This window comes from Colletes gigas, unplaced genomic scaffold, assembly GCF_013123115.1.
Source record: "Colletes gigas isolate AHSC1104 unplaced genomic scaffold, ASM1312311v1 Colletes_gigas_Sc00062, whole genome shotgun sequence".
NCBI classification, from domain to species: Eukaryota; Metazoa; Arthropoda; class Insecta; order Hymenoptera; family Colletidae; genus Colletes; species Colletes gigas.
In genome coordinates, this window is record NW_025106691.1 from 168,662 (window position 1) to 190,694 (window position 22,033).

The following is a 22,033-nucleotide window of genomic DNA, read 5'->3' on the forward strand; positions in this document are numbered from 1 at the left end:
GCAACGCCGCGGAATTTCCCAAGATCCTAGGTCGGCAGCGTGACCAGCCGATGGTCGCCAGACCTTGCGTCGAAGACCTTTAGGGAAACTCAGGGTTTATGACACTAGCGATTTACCATCGAGGCCGTCGACAAATTCTTACAATGAACATGCTTTCTAAAAACTCTAATTCCAGAAACGGCTTTCTCAAAGATAGCTTCGCTGTCGTCCATGTCATAAACCGTGCTAGCCGTTTGCATGTCCGATGCGTTTTTACTTTGTACGGCTAGCCGCTACATCACCCCCTTTCCAGTGCAAACGTTATGCCTAGCCAGTGTTCCTAATCTCTAACTTAAAATTAGTTTTAAGCTAAAACTATGTACATCTTACAAACTACTTACTATTTACGCTATAAGCTTATCTACAACACTAGCAACCGACCTGTAGACGATCGGGATATCTAACGCGTCTTCCCGTACGCGTCCGTACAGGGATTCTGCGCGCAGGTCGGCGTGGCATCTGCTACCGGTTCTCGTGTGGTACGCGATGACATTTCGTTGTCTGATTCTGTCGGTAATTCGCTATGTTCGAATATGTATGCCGGTTTGAGTCGATCTATCGAAATTGACGTATCTTTACCTCTTACTCGGATTACATACGTTTTTTTTAATCTGGAAATGACGGGGAATGGTCCCTCGTATTGTGGTTGCAACGGGCCTTTCGCGGCGTCGACGCGTACAAAAACGTGCGTGGTTGTCGGTAAATCTTTAAAACACGAAAATTTTCCTTTCTCCATGCCGTGATCCCGTGATCGGCCGTAGAGTTTTGAAAATGCGCTCGAAGGTTATCTACTAATTCTATGGGTTCCGCGTTATTTCCCGATGCTGTAAAAAATTCTGCTGGTATACGGATGTTCTCGCCATAGACTAACTCAGCTGCGGACGCTGTCAAATCCGATCGGTGGGCTGCTCTAATACCCAATAAAACTATTGGTAGTGCGTCTGTCCATCGTTCGTCATTATGGCATCTAATCGCTGCTTTGAGTTGCCGGTGGAAACGCTCGACCAGACCGTTCGCTGCCGGATGGTACGCGGTCGTTCGCAGGTGCATCGTCCCTAACAGCGCGTTCAATTGTTTAAATAATTTCGACTCAAACTGTCGACCCTGGTCGGTGGTAACCCGTAACGGCGTGCCGAACCTTGCTACCCACCCGCTAATAAATGTTCGGGCGACGTTTTCCGCCTCAATTTTTCTAACGGGAACGCTTCCGGCCAACGCGTAAACCGATCCACGCAGGTAAGGCAATACCTGTTACCTCTTGCTATCGGCAATGGGACCCTACAAGGTCGATATGCACATGCTCGAACCTGGTGGATGGTAACGCGAAATTACCGATAGGACTCGATACATGTCTATGAATTTTTTCGCGTTGGCATTCGAGACAACTTCGGGCCCATTCGCGACAATCTCTTTCGATCGACGGCCATATGAAGCGTTGTTTGACCAGTTTCGCGGTGGCTTTAATCCCCGGGTGTGAAAGGTTATGCACTGAGGTGAATACCTGCCGTCGGAAGGGTTCAGTTACAAATGGCCTAACTCTATTTGTGGTAACATCGCAAATACACTTCGGTGTCACTATTTGTAAATTTCATGCGTTTTAACTGTAGCGAGGTATCGGCTGCTGTTAGAAGTTTATGTAACTCTTGATCCGCTTTTTGTGATTCTGCTAGTTTCTCGAAGTCTATTGCTGTGGTAATTGCCTCTATTCTGGACAACGCGTCGGCTACCTCGTTGTCTTTGCCACTGATGTGTCTAATATCAGTAGTAAATTGCCCGATAAAATCTAGATATCTGAATTGCCTGGGAGTACTTTTCTCTGGCTTCTGCCTGAACGCGTATACGAGTGGCTTATGGTCAGTGTACACGGTAAATGTCCGCCCTTCCAATGCGTGGCGAAATTGTTTGCGCGGCATATACTGCTAACAATTCGCGATCGTACGCGCTATACTTTCGTTGCAGAGGCGACAACGATTTCGTATAAAACCCTAACGGTTGCCAACCATCTCCTTGCCGTTGCTGCAAGGCAGCGCCTAGCGCGAAATCTGACGCGTCTACCATCACCGCGAGGCGCGAGCTGTTACTTGGGTGCGCTAATAACGCGGCGTTCGCTAACGCATTCTTCAGCTGATCTACCGCTTTTTCAGCTTCGGTCGGCCACAATATCGGTGCGTCGCTTTTCAATTTCCGCCCTTTTAATAAATGTTAAGGGGGGTCTGAAGTACCGCTGCGTTCGGTATGAATCTTCGATAAAAGTTAACCATACCTAGAAATCGGCGAAGTTGTCTGACGTATGCGGTTTCGGAAACTTTACAATCGCTTCGACCTTTTCAGGTAGTGGTTTCGTACCCTCGGCGTTGACGATATACCCAGGAATTTTACCTCGGACGCGGCGATACGCACTTTGTCGGATTAATACTATGCCGTACGCGTTTAGGCGTGAGAAAAGCTGCCTCATGTGCTGCCTATGCTCTGTTTCATTCCTCGACGCGACTAATATGTCGTCTAGGTATGCGTACGCGAAATCGAGACCTCTGAGGACCATGTCTATAAATCGTTGGAATGTTTGTGCAGCGTTTCTCAGCCCAAACGGCATGACCGTGTACTCGTACAACCCGAAGGGCGTGGTTATCGCGGTCTTTGCAACATCATCCGGATGTACTGGGATTTGATGATAAGCTCGTATTAGATCGATCGTCGAAAATATCAATTTCCCGTTCAACGTCCGCGAAAAATCTTCGATGTGCGGGACCGGATAACGATCAGGGACTGTACGAGCATTTAAAGTGCGGTAATCTCCGCAAGGCCTCCACCCGTTGTCCTTCTTAGAGACAATGTGCAGGGCCGAAGCCCATTGGCTCTTTGAAGGTCGTATGTGGCCTTGCTTTAGGAGGTTCTCAAACTCTGCTTTCGCGATTTTGTACATTTCTGTCGATAGTCTACGCGGTCTACAAAAGATCGGCGGTCCGGGAGTCGTGTTTATAAAGTGTACGACGTCGTGCTTTACCTGTCGGACGGTTGTGACGGGTCGGACGATGTCTGAAAATTCCTCCAGCATCCGGTCGTAGGGTGAATTTCCGATTATTGTCTTTACCGACTCGGTCGTGTCCCTCGATGTCCTGCCGATGGCTGCTAGCGTGGTTGTTCGATCCAGTAGCCGGCGGTTCTTCAGATCCACCAACAACCCGTAGTGGCTGAGGAAATCGGCTCCCACGATGGGCTTCGACACGTCCGCGATCACGAAATCCCATTGGAATGCCCGCCGGAGTCCCAGGTTCAAAGTTATGGTTCGCACGCCATACGTGCTAATTGTAGAACCATTCGCTGCATACATCTCGTACGTCGCCTTATCGACTCGGCCTTTTATTCGCGTGCGGGGGTACACGCACAGGTCCGAGCTCGTGTCGATCAAAAATTCCTCTTTCGAGTCTTTGTCGACCATGTAGAGGCGGCTCGTCTCCGGACCATCACTGCTTGCCGCATTCAGTGACGCGTCTCCGCGTTTCCCGTCACGAAACTGCATGGTTGACGGCACTTTGTCGACGCGGTTCCGAATTTTCTGTGATACCAACAATGTTGGTTTCCCGCTGGCGAACTTCCGCGTCTAAAACTGCGCGAACGAGACCGGCGACGGAAATTTCTTTCCGGCCGCCTTTCGGTACGGCCTCGCCTTAACTCGGCCACCTCTAATTGCAGGTCGTTTAGACGTTTCAACACCTGTTCCATCGCACTGTCCTGCTGTACACTCGCAACTTGCACTGGTTTCGAATTCTCGCGTATTTAATCCGCGATTTCGGCGAGTTTGCAGAGCGGTAAGTCCGATTGCGAGTTCACTATCGCGCGGGTCATTGCCGGTAGACTTCGCGACCATAGGGTACGCAGAAACTCCTCGTTCACCGCAGTCCCTGCCAGGCCTTGCATGTGGCGTAAAAATTGGGACGGTGTCCTGTCCCCGATTTCCTCCTTTGCCAGGAGTCGCTCTATTCGCTCGCTTTGAGACGCGGAGAGTCGACGCACCAACTCCTTTTTAAGCGTCCCGTATTTCTCCGTGGCCGGGGGGCTGTCAAAGATGTCCTGCACTTCTGCGGCGTATTTCGGCTCCAACTGCGACATCACACAGTAGAATTTCGTCGCGTCCGCTGTCACCCCGCTCAAAGTAAATTGCGCCTCAATTTGGTGAAACCACACCCCGGGCTGATCGGGCCAAAACGGCGGGATGCGGAAGCTCATCCTAGTTACCTCCGGAATCGCGGCGGAGTCCTCGGACGCATGGCCGGTCGCGGATGTTGCTTGATTCCGTGTCGTTGGCATTTTTCACTTTCACTTCACTTGACTTAAAAAAAACTGAACTGTGATCACGTCGGGGTCACCAATGAAGGGATAAAGGCGTGTTCGTTGTAATAATCACAGTGTTCAAGTTCTATTTGCTTTTTTGTTTATTCTCGGCAGCGTCTTCTGGAGAACTCTCTTTTTTTCGTTCTACCAGCGTTTATGTAGCTGTCCGTTTTCTTCGGCCAACCCCCTAAAAGGTGGGGTTGACCAATTACCACGTTCGAACCCCGTCAAATCGTACCGCCCCCCTTCTTGTGCCTGCAGCACGCTTCCTTGAAGCAGGGGGTGCGATTTGACGGTGTTTGCGCTTGCTGGCGAAAGTGGCAACGCAGCGGAATTTCCCAAGATCCTAGGTCGGCAGCGTGACCAGCCGATGGTCGCCAGACCTTGCGTCGAAGACCTTTAGGGAAACTCAGGGTTTATGACACTAGCGATTTACCATCGAGGCCGTCGACAAATTCTTACAATGAACATGCTTTCTAAAAACTCTAATTCCAGAAACGGCTTTCTCAAAGATAGCTTCGCTGTCGTCCATGTCATAAACCGTGCTAGCCGTTTGCATGTCCGATGCGTTTTTACTTTGTACGGCTAGCCGCTACAACTTTAATGACATTTTTTCGTTGGCAAATGGCAGCATATGCTTTTCTAAGATGTTGCAATACACAAATCTATTCATTGTTTCTTTTATTTGTATTAATGAATCAGGACCGTTACGCAAGGAACGCTTCCACACTATGTACACTAGGGTGTCGTACATTATTTCTAGAGTCGTTTCCAAACAAGTTGAACTTTCTCATTAGTCTATAGAATTTTTAACCACTCACGATCAGTAGTAATCCAATTAAAGTGTCTTTTAGCAAATTTCAACCGAGCTTCTCTATTCTTCTTCGACACAAGTGATTTTTTGCATGCTTAGCGTGAAAAATGTTTATTTTCATTTAAACGACGGCTAACTGTCCTGTCACTAACGTTTTCCAGACCCAGGTGATTTTTAATTTCGGAAACTGTGTAAAATGGGTCAGATTTAGAGAGCCTTGTATTCGACGTTCTAGCTTTTGAGTTGTTTTTCGCAGTCTGTCAGTTTTTATTGGCCTTTCTAAAACATTTAGTTTTTCAGCTTCTATTAAATGCTTTCCTGTTCATATTTAACGCAATGATATAAAAATGCCAGAAAGAAAACTAAAAATCTTGGAATATGTGTCAGCTGTTTTTTGTTTTTTAGTATTCAAAAATTTAATACTAAATAAAAAATGACAGTATTAATTGTAATCTTTATAAATACAACTGTATTTGAAAAAAAACTATTGTATTTTGATGCTTGAAATATTATCTCTTTATACTATTTTTAGTTTCAACCTACACATGTCAGAAGATGAAAATTATACAATAATTTTTAAACTACTGTTTCTTAATTGTTGTCAGTAAGTGTATTTGTACAGTAATCGCCTCACTTGAAGTCCCGCGGAAGGAATGCGGGAGAAGTAGAAGGGATACACGTATTCCCACGTACACATTGATCTCTCGTTCGCTATTCGTCGCGGCAGTTACATACACACGTGGACTGACTGAGAGCAAGGGAGCGAGATAGATAAATGAGCGGTCCGACTCCCCTTGCCCCTGTGCCATCCGGCGAGACTTCAAGTAAGGCGACTACTGTACAAGAATTGTTATAAGCGGAATAATTTGTACGTAATCCTATTGTAATTCAAAGTGTTAGAATCGTGATCAGTCTTCCCTACTTTATGTTTGTTTACATTTCCATGGTATTTTAGAATCATTCTTCTTACTGTTATATACAGTATGCTTAGTGACAGTCGAGTGGTGTGTCTTATAATTTCGTCTACCAGTGTGAATATGGAGAGAACACTAAAAAACAGTTGCTATATTTGTATCTATTACTGATGTTGTTAATACATGAAAAATAGTGTGTGTATGAGATATAGAAGTCATCGAAGCGTTAAAAATGTAAAATTTTATAAATATGTTTTGTTTCTGGATTATATATGTGATTGTAAAATTACTTCTAGGGACATACAAACACGATGGGTCGTTACACAGGAAAGAAGTGTCGTCTAATGACAATGTTATGGCTCACAGCTCTATTTTTCTTGGTAGAAATAGTAGTGGGTTATGTAACTAACTCGATGGCTTTGATAGCTGACAGTTTTCATATGTTGTCTGATGTAGCAGCACTGGTCGTTGCATTTCTTTCTGTAAAGGTAAGTTATTTTTATTAATTTTTGTTCTTAGAGGTGGACTCACCAACAAGAACGACTATTTGTCAGATAGAATCTGCTTAATATGAGGGAGACAGTAATATAAATAAATTTCAGAATCTTAATTGCTAATAATTAATGATTACTTTATATTAAATAGCTTTAAAGACTTGTCTCCTTAACACTAAACCTACCACTATATCGGTCAATTTAATCATTTTCAAACTTCTGTACAAGTTTTACATATTTAAACGTTATCACATCGTATACCAAATTTTACAGCTTTTCTTAAAACATGCATACAATGTATTTTTCAATATTTACTTCTCGTTTTATTGTTGTTCCTTGAGAAATATGTGTATCCTATTCTACTTAATGTGACCGGGTTATTTGACCGGTCTCGGCGAGAAAAATGGTTAGCGCGGTTTATGATTCACGCGGCAACGAAAACTGTTTTTTTCTTTTTGCTTGGATTTTCTAAGAACTCGTAACCACCTGAATAAAGTATACTGTGATCCTCAACATATACGAACACGCGAGTTTCATTATATCCTTGAAAGTAAAGCAACAATACGTTGATGAAAAGGACCCCGCACAGATCTTATGGAAAACGGCCCCGGTTAAATTAGCTGAACTTTTGATATGATGTAGTTCATTACGTCTTGATGAAAAGTTCCAATGGGCCCAAGCTCGTAAATTGAACTTTTTCCGAGATACAGGGGACCAAGTGTCAATAATAGTGCGCCTTATTCTAGATTGCCACGTTTGAGCATATTTGAGTGTAAAAAGCACTGTTGTACACTGTCCATTTATTTGACCCTTTAAAACTCAATAGTAGTACTGTGGGCCCTTAATTATTACCCCTTGACCCCCTGACCTTCTGACTCCGTTTCAGGAGTCAAAATAAAAAAACACCAAAAAGGTAAACAATGGTTCTCTTTTTCAATGTACAAACATGAAGCACCGTCGACATTATCATTATCCAGTTTCCACCACGAAGAGGTTGCTCGATCGGATTTTGTACACCATGTGGCTCTGAAAGGGACCGTTTTTATAGTTCTCTCTATTCGGTCATAAGAATTTCAACATTCATATTGTCTTGATGCCCTTTATTAGCGACATCTCTGGTCGTATTTAGAAGATTGCCATCCTAATATTTGGCATGCCTTTGATGATGAACAAATCCTAAAAACCTTAAAACACTTGCAATATGTGCGCGTGTATCCAATGTTTTGGCATCAGATTGACAGATGCAGTAGTAACCATTTATAACTTCCTCTTTTAGTTCCAGTTCATTTTCGGGAATGTGAGAAATAAGAACTTGATGTTTGGTACAAATCCCAAATTCTGAATAAACTTTTAGTCTTCTAAGGCTGTTATCTACCAACGAAGCGTCAATCTGTAATTCATTGTCATCATCTTTTTGCAACAGAGGGTCAGAAGGTCAAGGGGTAATATTTAAGGGCCCACAGTACTACTGTAGGGTGTGAACAATTTGTGGTGCGTGCGAACGGTCGGTGTCATCCCGCGACGGGATGGCACCAGTATGTTTGTGGATTTGAGTGCCTGGGTCTTGAAAACTTTCGTGAGGTATGAATTGGTCATTGTTGCGTGCGTGCGGTCGGTGTCGTCTTGCGTCTGGACGGCGCCGGGATGTTTGGGGAATAGGGTGACTGCGTTTGCAAAATGTGGAGTGGCTGAAAGAATGCGAGGAAGAGTGTTTGGAACTGAGCGACTGAACCGTGAGAATGAAACGATTAGCAAGGCGTGTACGCGACTGCGTGAACCTGGGCCATGGATGCGAGGATTTTGGGTGTGAGTGAAAAGGGATGATTGCGTGAGAAAGATAGAGCGACTGAGGGTGAATGCTATAAGTGCGTGAATGTTCGGCGGCGCGGCAGTTGATAGGCGACATTCGTTAAGCGAGAGTGTGTTATAGCGAGAGTAGCGATTTGCGTTTTGTTATTGTTGTGTTATTCTGTTTTTAATAAATTGTTGTTATTTGTTTGACGAGTCCTCGTCCCAACTTTATTTGAGAACGACCTATCCCAGCCAACACACTAGTTTCCTACACTACTATTGAGTTTTAAGGGGTCAAATAAATGCACAGTGTACAACAGTGCTTCTTACACTCAAATATGCTCAAACGTGGTAGTCTAGAATAAGGCGCACTATTATTGACTTTTGATCCCCTGTATCTCGGAAAGTGTTCAATTTACGAGCTTGGGCCCATTGGAACTTTTCATCAAGACATCATGAACTACATCATATCAAAAGTCCAGCTAATTTAACAGGGAGCTATTTTCCATAAGATCTGTGCGGGGCCCTTTTGTATTTCGTACATAGTGCATTATTCTGTGGTGAATATTTACCCTAAAAATGTCAAAGCGCTCCAAAAATATGACATTATTAGAAAAAGTAAACAACAAGAGTGTTCGCATTTGATGAAAGAGAACTTTCGGGAACTGAAGATAACATGCAAAGAGATGAATTAGAGTCCTCAGACAGCGATAACAAAGAAGAGAATATTATAAATAAGCATCGATGACAAAAGAGAAGAAGATTACTATTGACTTGAAAATGTGAGAGTAATGAAGAGGATCAAACTATCGAAACTGCTTCTGATAGAACTGTGGCGCTGCTTCGCTGCGGTTAGGACCTCGTGAGCATCTTAGGAGGATAGAAAAGGAAAGGAGGGGGCGCGTTTTGTCCGGGCCTGCTACTGGACTCGTCGCACAGTGGTCCCAAATGCCGAAAAGTTGGCCATAATATGAAGGAGTTCTTCAATTTAGCTAAAAATTTGTAGGTAGGGGTTATCGAGGTCGCTGATTACGAATCAAAAGTCATAATTTAAAAAAACAAAATGGCGGCTCCGATATAGCTCACACATATGCGAAAGAAATGTCGGAATCACCTGAAATTTGATACATAGTTACTATCGAGGTTGCTGATTACGAATCAAAAGTCATAATTTAAAAAAACAAAATGGCGGCTCCGATATAGCTCACACATATTTCACGAAAACACGTCGGATTTCGGAGGTATGTGTATTCACCAAAAGTGATTATAATTGAGCCCCGCAACCAAAAATAATTTTTTCAGAATGATTTGAAATTTTTTAATTTAATTTTTTAATAACTTTTTAATGAAGCCTCAGTGAAGAAATTGATACTCTTGATTTTCGTCTTATTTTGGCCTCTAGAATCTCCCATTAAAATTTTTCCCAGGGGTGGCCGAATACCCTGTATAAGTAAAAAATCTAAATGAAAACGAAAGGAAGAGAAAACGAAAGGCAATACCGCACAAATGTTTTATGTCTGTCATAAAGTCAGGCAGGTATAAGGCACAATTTACAGCTTACAGCAGTGCCTTCATATTATTTGATTCTTAGTGCTTTTACATGGCAAATGCGAAAAAATGTTTTAGTTTGGAATTCTCAAATTTTATTAACTATTTTCGAAATAAATAATTTTTCATGTAAATAGTTTAATGCAGATTAATAATCAATAATGAAGTAGATCAACTGGTTCATTGAAAAATATACAATATTTAATAATGAAAAATTATTTATGCATTAATTTAAAAATTTATTAAATCTAATAATAAGTCCACCCAAAATTATACATTATTTATTTTAAAAAATTTGTTGTATCTGCCACAGTTTCCAAGAAAAAACCGCGTGATTTAGTAACGCGGTCACCCTCCATTATAAAATAGGGTGGTACGACTTTACTTGCAAAAACTTGCAGCTAATTCTTGCAAATTCTGCAAGGTGAAAGTATCACATACAAGCCTGAACAAAAATGGCAGTGGGATATTGAGGAATGAGCAACTTTTTGCCTACTTGTTTGCGATGCATGCATGAAATTTTACATTTTATTTTCAGTAATGAATGTACCGGTTTAAAAAATTAATGGATAACAATTTTTAATATGTTAGTACTCAGAAATGTTCTACTTACTTCCAGGAACAGCATCCATTTTGCAGAATTGAAATTGATGTTTTCTAAAAAAACTTATGCACTTTTCACTCTGTGGTACGAATTGACGCTTACGCTCTCGACAAACGACTGACTAACGAAGCCGAAGTTTGGATCGCAATTGCCATCCAGGTATAAAAATATGACTCATTTCATTTTCCCTACCCGAAAGAGACATCCTTAAACTGCCGATTCCAACAGGTAAAACCTCCATACCGAAAAATTATTTTTTGGGGTTTTGGCCACGTTTTCACGATTTGGGACCACTGTGCGTCGGTAAGGCTTTCTTGCAGGCTCTGCCTTAGACGACTGGGATATTAGGAAGTCGATTGAGGATTGTATATACAGGGTATCCCCGCTAAAGTGTGACAGTCGCGATACTTCAATAACTATTGATGATACAGTGAAAACTCGATAAATGTCCTCAAGAGCTGTTCCATAAATGATACATTTTTATCCCCACCACTAGGGGGATCCCCCTTGAACCAGTGAGGCGAAGTGTAACCGGAGACGTAGCGGCTTTCTTTAAAAATCTTTATTGCCTTCGACATCTTAGTTTAAATGTCCCTGTCAGTGTGACCACACTACTGTACAAGAAGAAAGTTTTTTAATTTTTACTTTTTTTTAATAAAAATTTTACTATCATGTGGGGAAGATTTTTCTAATTAAAATGAGACTAAGTACGATATAAATCGGCCAATATTTGTTACCATAATATTGAATTAAATATTGTGTACTCGTATCTTCGCAAGGTCAGTGGATTGGTACATTTATCGAACAGTGGTAGCTAACGGAACCCCCTATTTCATAAGTGTTGCAGTTTTTGATCACTTACGAAACGGTGGAACCGTTCCGTTTGAAAATAGCTACCTCCCGTTCGATAAATGTAGCCAGCACCTCGATGCGTCGTTCTTTGATATTTCCGAACATAGAAAAGGACAGCACAAGAAGGATAAATAAAGAGAGAAAGACTCGCAAGTACAATATTTAATTCAATATTATGCTACCAAATATTGACCGATTTATATCGTGTTTAGCCTCATTTTAATCAGAGAAATCTCCCCAACATGATAGTGAAATTTTTATTAACAAAAAGTAAAAAATAAAAAACTTTCTTCTGTGCAGTAGTGTGGTCACACTGACGCGGATATTTAAACTGGGGCGATAAATCCGAGTTTCAGTCCCTCTTTCTTCTTTAGCTACTGACTCTTTCTACGTTCGAAGCGTCGGCAAACTACAATCAAATTCGAAAGACGATTCTCCTATTCCGTAAGTGTTGCTGACCGGACCCGGAGTAGCGACATTTATCGAGTTTTCACTGTACCAACAAATTGTTTATATGAAAATTGCAGAATAAAATAAGATCTTTATTTTGGCGTAATCGAAAATTTTATTTATGTTATTAATTTCAAAGATACGATGGTGAAGTTTCGTTTTTTAAATGGAACTGTATATTTTTTTTGGATCATGCGATAGTGCTTTTCAAAACGAATTCATTAACCTGCAATTTATTCACCCGATTTTTATTTGTTCTCAAGATATAACGCTTGGAAATTTACTGATTTTCGGCGGAGACGTCTCGTCTTGAGTGGCAAGTCATAAAAGCGGTCCTATTGTTGCGCCGTTTGACTCCGCCTGTTGAAACCGATAGCAAGGGTCTAGCTCGGAACGGCAGGCCCGAAAAGTAAGAAACATGGTAAGTATTGCCCATCACGGTCCAAGTTTTCCGCATCGAGGATGGAGTCGTTAATAATTTGGATGGTCAATACTTTCCATGTTACTGACTCTTGGGCCTGCCGTTCAGTGCAACAAATTAGTTTTAGTATTTGATGACACATCAGGAAACATCGGTTCATGAAAAACAACTGATCCATTGGGGATTTCGCCCTGGGCATTTGGAACGGGGCCCATGCGGCAAACGCAGGCCCAACACGGCACTGAAATGAAGGTGGTGGGGCACATTTGCCGTCCCAATCTGCTAAAGTATCGCTTACACCCCTCGGTTTTTCCTCAGGTGCCTACCCGAGGTCCCTCGGACCGGATGGGCTTTTACTACCGGTTTCTTTTGTTCAAAACCGCAAAATCTCGAACTTTGAGGCCATTTTTCGACATTATCCCATCTGATATCGAAGTTAAAAATGCTATCAGTCGATTCGCCTTGGCGAGACCTTTCCAACGGTGTATAGCATATGCTGTACGCTCTTGGGTCAGTAAACCCCTCTAGGACTTAACATTGTCCTTTCTAAGTGTTATATTTTGAAAACTAATAAAAATCGGGTGAATAAATTGCAGGTTAATGAATTCGTTTTGAAAAGCACTATCGCATGATCCAAAAAAAATGTACAGTTCCATTTAAAAAACGAAACTTCACCATCGTATCTTTGAAATTAATAACATAAATAAAATTTTCGTTTACGCCAAAATAAAGATTCTATTTTATCCTGCAATTTTTATATAAACAATTTTTTCATATCATCAATAGTTATTGAAGTATCGCGACTGCTCTGAGTGCGCGACCCCTCTGGTGGCGAGCATGGGAGGCGACGCCACACAACAATTTGGAAAGAAATAGATGAAGGTTTCAAACCTGGAAGGACACCAGTTCACAATATTTTTAGGGAAGTGCCCGGACCGACAGGCTATGGTAAACGACATATCATGAAAGGAAAAGTAAAGACTACATTTTCTTTGATCATTGATCACCGTATAATGGAACATATAAGAACGTGTACAGAAGTAGAAGCATTTAGAGTGCTGGGAACTAAGTGAGAACTAAATGCAGTAAAATTAGATGCATTTATTGATCTGCTATATGTTCGCGGATCATATGAGATAAAAATTTAGATATCTCTTATTTATAGAATAATGAATGGGTCCTGCATTTTTTTCAAAAACCATGAGCGGAAATGTATTTATTGAAATTATGAGGTTTATACGATTTAACAAACAACGGAAAGACAATATGACATGTTTTTCAAGCAAACAGTATAAATCAAACCGTTTTTATCTTATAGTGTATAAAAGCAAACCAAATAAAAAAGTATGTGGCGTCGCCTCCCATGCTCGCCACTAGAGGGGTCGCGCTCTCACAAGCGCTCGACCGACCCCTCCGTTGCTATATATACACTCCTCGAACGACTTCCCAATATCCCAGTCGTCTAAGGCAGGGCCTGCTAGAAAGCCTTACTGATGAGTCCACTGGCAGGCCCGGACGAAACGCACCCCCTCCTTTCCTTTTCTGTCCTCCTACGAATTCTCACGAGATCCCCTACCCGCAGCGAAGCAGCGCCACAAGTACTTTACTAAGTTCCACACATAACTCAATAGAAACAGAAAAAAGTGACAAACGTATACCGGAAACGATTAGATTTTATAATAGTACAAAATTTGGTGTAGACATGACGGACCAAATGGCAAGAAAATACAGTGTCAAATCGAAATCTTGTAGGTGGCCCCTCTAGGTGTTTTGCCTGGGTTTGTATAAAGAAACAACGAGAGAAGAAATTTAAAGGCAGGAATTTTTATTCCAGTTATCTATAAAACTTTGCGCTGCGTATCAAGAATCGCGAGGAAAAGAAAATGTTCCAACACCACCAACAAATACAAGTTCGGATTCACATGTACGAAAAACTTGTCACGTATAAAACTTTGTACAGATTACAAAACTATGAAATGTGTTCGGGATTCAAAAAATACGTGTGCGGCAAATGTACATTTGGAAACAAATTAATTTGTAAAAATGCAATGAACCCAAATAAGATACATATTATTTATATATTTAGAAATAATGTGTATGTATGTACTTGCATATATTGTGTATATGGATAGAAGAAACTATACAGGGTGAGGCATGAATTAGTTCCCACGATTTTTCAGCCTCTTTCGATGATCTGACACAAAAATGTTTCGTATCGAAGTTAATCAGTATTTAATCGACAAGAAATTGCAGCTGCTTTTTAAAAACAAAATGATTTTTGATAAAAAAAATGAAGGTCACCTTTATATTTTTAAATGGAACTAGGTATTTTTAACTTTATTATATTGTAGGCGACCTTGAGATGAATTCAATGACCTGCTACACTATGACCTTCAGATGATATTGAAAGAAAAATTGCCATGAATATATTGCTACAATATTTGAAATTATTCAACGATACATAACACCAAGCTCTCGCATTTATACGTAAACAAATAAACGTAAACATTACGAATGCTCATTTATACAATTTCAGAACTTAACACACAAGATAAAAGAAAAATTTAAACAAAACCAAATTGAAAACACTCATTAAAAAGGTGCATGTAATTAGTAATCAAATTAAATATTCGAATTGCATTCCACTTTCTGCAACGCAAAGTTCTACTCTTTGTAATAGTCTTATGTGTACCTTCAGTTAGAGAATTTTTTCTACATTCAAACACATTTTGTATATTCCATTTATTTTGATTATTAAGTTCTGAAGTTGCATAAATGAGCATTCGTAATGTTTACGTATAAATGCGAGAGCTTGGTGTTATGTAGCAATGAATAATTTCAAATATTGTGACAATTGATTTATGGTAATTTTTCTCAACGTCGCCTACAATACTATGAAATTAAAAATACCTAGCTTCATTTAAAAATATACCAATGACCTAAATTTCTTTATCGAAAATCAATTTGTTTTTAAATTTAAGTAACTGCAATTTCTTGACGGTTAAATGCTGATTAACTTCGATAGTAAATATTTTTTTGTTAGATCATCGAAAAAGGCTGAAAAATCGTGGGAACTAATTCGTGCCTCACCCTGTATAACTACCGTTCATTTTTAATTCTCTTTTCAAGTTTATAATTGAAATTATATAAAAATAAGTATGTATCATCATTTTATGGATGTTGTTGATTTATTAATTCATTCAGTAACAAATTGACTGTAATCTACGTTTAATTATAAGAACAGTAACTTTTTCTAAGGACCGGTCATTTTGACGGGGCACGGTAGAAATAGATACACAAGAAGTATCGGTAGGTTTAGTGTTAATTTCGTTAACATTAAAAATGTTGGATTTAAACTATTTATATTTATTAGAAAGACATTTTATAAAAACCTTATTCTACAGAGGTCAAACAAAAGATATAATAACAAAATATCGAACTCAAAACAAAAAACGTGTGATGATTAATCGCATGTCGCCTCAGTCGCTCACGCGCGCGATTCAAATGGGCGACAAGTACACATCAAGCCCTCACTTTTGGAGCAGATTTGAATCACTTACACTCTAAATTAGTACAGTCTTAATTTCTCCACGTGGACACACATTACATCATATGACAACCCCTTAGTAAATATATCCGCTGAATTATCACTAGAAGGAACGTATTTTAACTGTATGAGACCTTCGTATTTTTCTCTTGTAATGTGGTATGCGGTATCTATATGTTTGGAATTGGATCGCTCAACTTTATTTAGCGTAAAATCGACAGCTGACTTGTTCTCACACCTATGTTACAAGCGCGAGCGCGAGATCCTGGATTCGGTCGAGGGCAGTGCCTGACCGGTGGTTTTAAGTATGGTTAGGAAAGAGAAAGGAGTTCCGGACGAACCAGGGGCTTTATGCTATGGGAGCCGTAGGAGGAGGTTACGTGGGCGAATCAGGGGCTCTATACCCTGGTAGCCACGGGGTTAGATTTATAAGGAAAATGTATGGCTCCACGGACGAACCAGGGGCTCTATACCCTGGGAGCAGCTAGAAGGAGTGGACGAACCAGGGGCTTGTCATCTTTGATGGGGTCATATAGCCTATATCCTTTGGTTTGCGATGAGTATCCCACAATTATACATTTTTTAGCTCTATAACTCTCTATTCTTACTTGCCTGTAGAAGGTGTGCATATGCCAAACACCCATATGTCCTTGAATGTTTCACGCTGGGTTTGTTTCCAGTCCATATGCCTCCTAGGGTGTTGTCAACTTATTTTTTTTTTTTTGTACGTGGGGAAATTCTCGTGGACACACGCGGGCCCACCCGAAGGGAAGACCAGCGGGTAGTGCCAGACTCTTACCAGCTAAAACCCCATGGTGACCATCCTCCGGCGCTGCGGCGGGGGATCGAGAACTCTAATGAGGCGTCACAGAGTCCCCCGCCGCGCCATGCCTGTCGAGGCTCATCCCAAGGGGAGGGAGATGCTTGCCCCCCCCCCGGTTTCTTCGCCGTGGACGCCAGGTCATCCGACACCCACGACACCGGGGTTGCCTTCGGTGCTCGGGCGGTGGTGGCCTTCGTGGCCACGTCCCCTATTGTAGGGGATCAGGAGGCGAAGGTCGTCCTGACTTCCTTCCAAGCCCTCTCGCGCTCCCGCTCGGCGGCCTTTTTCTGCGACATAACTACCTCGTAGAAGGAGGCCACCATTTGCCATGTCCTCTCGCTGGCCACCATCTTGCCAACTACTGTGGCCAGCGAGAGGTTCCTTCCAACTTCCTACTCTCGGACACGGTGCTCATCTGTCCACGCTGGGCAGGTTTCCAGCGTGTGCTGCGTCGTGTCCTGAGGGTCTCCACAATGGTGGCACACCGTCGTTGCCTCCTTTTCGATTCGACACAGATACTCACCAAAGCAACCATGCCCGGTGAGCACCCGTGTCATCCTGTACAATACCACTCTTGCCATTGTGGCAGGACTGCACCAATGAACCGTTGTGTGGCTTCCCTATTTTGAATGAATTGGTGGAACAATATAAACAAAACGGTCCGTTGGGTACGACGCCTTGTTGCTTCGATCGCTTGCCTCCTCACCTCTGGCGGTCGCCCGGCCTCCCGGAGCTCCCTGGAGTGCCGGAAAACCAACTGGTTTCTCCAGTCTAGGAGCTCCAGGGGCGGGAGACACGTCAGGGTAGTAGCCGTCTCGTGGGAGATGGTGCGATACCCTCTAACAGGGGTTTACCTCCCCTGCCGCTTGGACAACCAAACGGGTGCGTGAGGGTTGTTGTCAACTGCGGAATATGTAACCCTGTTTTTGATGTAGCATGCGGTTAGTAGTGTTTTCGCCCAGAACTTTTTGAATAGTCTTGCTGATCTCAACATTGCACCAATGAGATTCATGAACGTCCTGTTTACCCTCTCTGCGACTCTGTTAATCTGTGACATGTACGCATTTGTGCGTTCGTCTTTAATTCCAATACCTTCAAACAATGTCATTAGCTCCTTGTTGCAAAATTCCAAGCCGTTATCGGTCTTTATTCGTCTTACTTTTCTATCTGTTTCTCTTTCAATACTAGCTGTATACTTTTTTATATATTTTAATACTTCATTTTTGCTCTTCAAAGTAAGTACAGTAAGACCCCGCTTAACACGGAGGATATGTTCCAATAAGTTCCAGCGCTAAACGAAACAGCGTTAAACGAGGCAACTTAACACGTACATATGTAAATATGTAATGGGGATCAGTAAAAAAGAACAGAGAATAAGAAAATTTATCAGTTCTTTTTTTGTTTTATATGTTTTGTAACATTTGTTGTTAAATACTTTTTAATACATTGAGTATAAACTTATTTATTGCTAATATCGATTTTTATTCATAAAACATTTATGAAGATAAAAAAAAGTTCGAATAAGGATCTCATGTTTATGACGAGGAAGGTTCTTCTTCATTTGATATTCTTTGCTTTTTGTGGCAAAGTCATCTAAAGTCCGTCTGTCTTTTCCTGTTTCGTTCAGCAAGCAGTTGTCGATAACAAGATGCCGCATCAATGACACTTCGTTTTGCCTTTGAACTTCTATCAAAATTTAAATCATTTTGTACAAATTGATCCATAATTTCCGTTATAGTGGCTAAACTTTTTTTTAGAAAATCCATTGAGAGTTTCCTTTGCTCCTCATCTCCAGAAACGCTAACTTCGTCGTCTTCGTGCACTTGTTGTTCTACGAATTCTTTAAGATCGTCGTTGGAAAGACTTTCACCAGTTGTAACTTGCAGTAATTCTTCAATATCCTGCGCATTTATATTATCCAACCCTGTTTCATCAGCTAGCTTGACAATTTCGTCGACATCAACAATGGATTCTCTTGTGTCAACATCTTTGCTTAGCTCCGGCCATACATTCTTCCATACTCCTTTCAAACATTTCTCGGTCACCTCATTCCAGGAGAGATTGATGTTGTCTATAGCATCCATGATATTGTAGTTTTTCCAAAAATCTCTAATAGATTGTTTATCTTTTCCATCGGTTTTATCAATCAGTTGTCAAAATGTCCGCCGGAGATAATAAGCTTTAAAATTTGATACTACGCCTTGATCCATTGGTTGGATCAACGAAGTTGTATTTGACGGCAGAAAAACCACTTCTACTGGAATGCATGTTGTTAAGTCGGACAAATGCGTTGGATGGCTTGGAGCATTATCGATCAAAAGTAAACCTTTCGGTTCTAGGTTTTTAAATTCGCAGTAGCGTTTAACAGACGGGCAAAAATGTTCGGTAAACCAATTCTGGAAAATTTTCATAGTGATCCAAGATTTTTTATTGGACTCCCAAATTACTGGTAAAGTTGATTTTGAAATTCCCTTCATTGCTCTTGGGGTTTTGGAATGATAGATAAGCAGTGGTTTTAATTTAAAGTCTCCATTAGCGTTACCACCCAGTAGAAGTGTTAAACGATCTTTTGCAGCTTTAAATCCTGGTGCTCGCTTTTCTTCATGGGACAAAAATGTACGTTTTGGCATTCTCTTCCAAAAAAGGACCGTTTCATCAAAATTGAAAACTAATTCAGGAAGATAATTCCCTTGTTCAATGATTGCTTTTAATGTCGCTGGAAATGCAGCAGCTACTTCTGTATCTCCACTTGCCGCTTCTCGAGTAATCTATATGTTATGAAGATTGTTTCTATCTTTAAATCGATGGAATCACCCTCAGCTAGCGACAAAATTTTCATTGGTGTCACCTTTTTCATTCTGAATATAGTTAAAAATTGTTCTTGCTTTTTCCATTATAATTGCTTGACTTAATGGCATATTGCGTTCAACTTCATCGTCAATCCAGATGGAAAGTCGTTTTTCCATTTCCTCAATCACATTGCTTCTAGAACGAGTAATTTTTTTGAAGAAGTCGCTGTGGTTGTAGTTGCTGATGACACGATCTTTTCTTTATTTTTTAAAATTGTCCGTATTGTTGATGTCAACAAATTTAATGCAGTGTCGATATCAGATTGCCGTTGGCCTGCATCTAATCGTCTTAACACCTGCATTTTAGTTTCCAGCGAAATGCTTTTTCTTGTCGCTTTACTTTCTGTGATGTATCCTTAATCACGTGGTATAAGCTCACAACTTCTAACGAACCATTTATTGCTGTCATAACTACAGTGTTACAATAACATCTTATCCGTGGTGCCGGCCCATGCACTCGCTGCATCGCGCCCTTATCTACGTTCTTTTGTTCACCGCGCAGTGCGCACACACACATAACATGGTCACACGATGCCGATACGCCACACTTTCATTTTCTTTGCAATCACCCATCGTAAGAACTAGAAATTGCCGAATTTTTCACAATAAAATAAAATATTATGTTTATATCTTTATACACCTAGTATGTAACGTTGATGACAACTAATAAATCAACTGTAACGCAGGAAAGATGCGTTCATACTGTGACAGCGACTTCGAGGAATACAGTTGGAACCTTTATTCTGGACAGACTAACAAAAGAACGTTGAGAAAGATACATAGTACATATACAGGGTGTTCGGCCACCTCCAGCAAAAATTTTAATGAGCGATAGTAGAGGCCAAAATAAGACGAAAATCAAGAATACTAATTTGTTGGTGGAAGCTTCGTTAAAAAGTTATTAACGTTTAAAGTGCCGTTCTTACTGAATTTTTTTCTCGAAAATGCGCAAGATTTCGGGGGTATGTCTATTCACCAAAAATGACTGTAATTGAACCCTACAACCGAAAATAATTTTTCCACAACGATTTGCAATTTTTTAATTTTCTCGAATAATTTCACACCTTCTCTATTTTTTTTCTCGAAAGTGGGCAGGATTTCGTGGGTATGTCTAATGACAAAAACTGATTGTAATTGACCCCCGCAACCGAAAATAATTTTTCCACAACGATTTGCAATTTTTTTTCTCCGTTGAAAAATTTAGGCACCTAATTGGATTTTCAGTAAGGAATTTTTTTCTCGAAAGTGCGCACGATTTCGGAGGTATGTGTAATGATAAAAAATGATTGTAATTGATCCCCGCAACCGAAAATAATTTTTGTAAAACGATTTGAAAAATTTTTTTTCGCCGAAAAATTTCAGCACCTACTCGATTTTTTTTTCTCGAAAGTAGATAGGATTTCGGAGGTATGTGTACTCACCAAAAATGATTGTAGTTGACCCCCGCAACAGAAAATAATTTTTCCAGAACGATTTGAAATTTTTGAATTTAATGGTTAATAACTTTTTAACGAAGCTTCCATCAACAAATTAGTATTCTTGATTTTCGTCTTATTTTGGCCTCTACTATCGCTCATTAAAATTTTTGCTAGAGGTGGCCGAACACCCTGTATAGTGCACCGCTTTTGGTTGGTGCACGGCCGGAAACAGCACTAAACGGAACAGCGTTAAGGGGGTAGGCACGGGTAATGCAGCGCGCTGTAAACCGACACAATTTGGCCCAAAATAGGGGGTTTCGAAATAAGAGATTTTGCCCTTATATGAGCAGCTTTTGGGTCGAATGAGGTCTCATTCGAAAGAGGAAGGTCCAATGCAGTGCGCTCTGGTCAGAATCGAACGAGATTGTGTTCATATTTATTAATATCAACGTCGAAAGTCGAGAAAAAAATGAATGAAATACAGCCACAGAATCGAGGTCTTTTTAGGTTACTAAAAGAGTTGTACGATTCCAATACTGACCAGAGCGCGCTGCATTGGACCTTCCTCTTTCGAATGAGACGTCATCCGACCCAAAAGCTGCTCATATAAGGACAAAATCTCTTATTTCGGAATTGCATTCCCACAAGCGAGTTCCGCCATTACATGGGTAATAGCAGAGCAAGTCACGTGACAAATTTAGTTCAGGCAGTCGCTACGAGATGGCGCCTAATCAAGAGGGCTGTGAAGGTGAAACCATACCAAAGTGAAGCGTTAGCTTCGATACATAGGCCCGTCGCCCCCCACCCCGAGAAAGCCTGATGCTGACAACCTAACCCATACTTCGATTCTGCGGCTGTATTTCGTTCATTTTTTCCTCGACTTTCGACGTTTATATTAATAAATGTTAACAGAATCACGTCCGATTTTGACCAGAGCGCACTGCATTAGACCTTCCTCTTTCGAATGAGACTTCATCCGACCGAAAAGCTGCTCATATAAGGACAAAATTTCTTGTTTCGAAAACCCATATTTCGGGCCGAATTGTGTCGGTATACCGCGCGCTGCATTGCTCGTGCCTACCTCCTTCGGTGTCTTTCAATCGTCGATTCATTTTTGCTCATTTATTATTAACAATA

At 41.1% G+C, this 22,033-nt stretch overlaps 2 protein-coding genes across 4 annotated transcripts in view; one reads left to right on the forward strand and one right to left on the reverse strand.

Annotated features, from left to right (window-relative positions):
* Positions 1–22,033, forward strand: part of LOC122403581 (zinc transporter 1) — a 376,987-nt gene that overhangs the window by 89,147 nt on the left and 265,807 nt on the right. For all 3 annotated transcript variants that reach the window (XM_043407179.1, XM_043407180.1, XM_043407181.1), the window contains one exon: positions 6,396–6,587. In XM_043407179.1, the coding sequence (XP_043263114.1) occupies positions 6,411–6,587 (177 nt within the window). In that variant the 5' untranslated portion in view covers positions 6,396–6,410. The remainder of the gene's footprint in view (positions 1–6,395; positions 6,588–22,033) is intronic.
* Positions 3,817–4,347, reverse strand: LOC122403577. The gene has a single exon (XM_043407174.1). It carries the CDS (start codon positions 4,345–4,347, stop codon positions 3,817–3,819), a length of 531 nt encoding a protein of 176 aa, XP_043263109.1.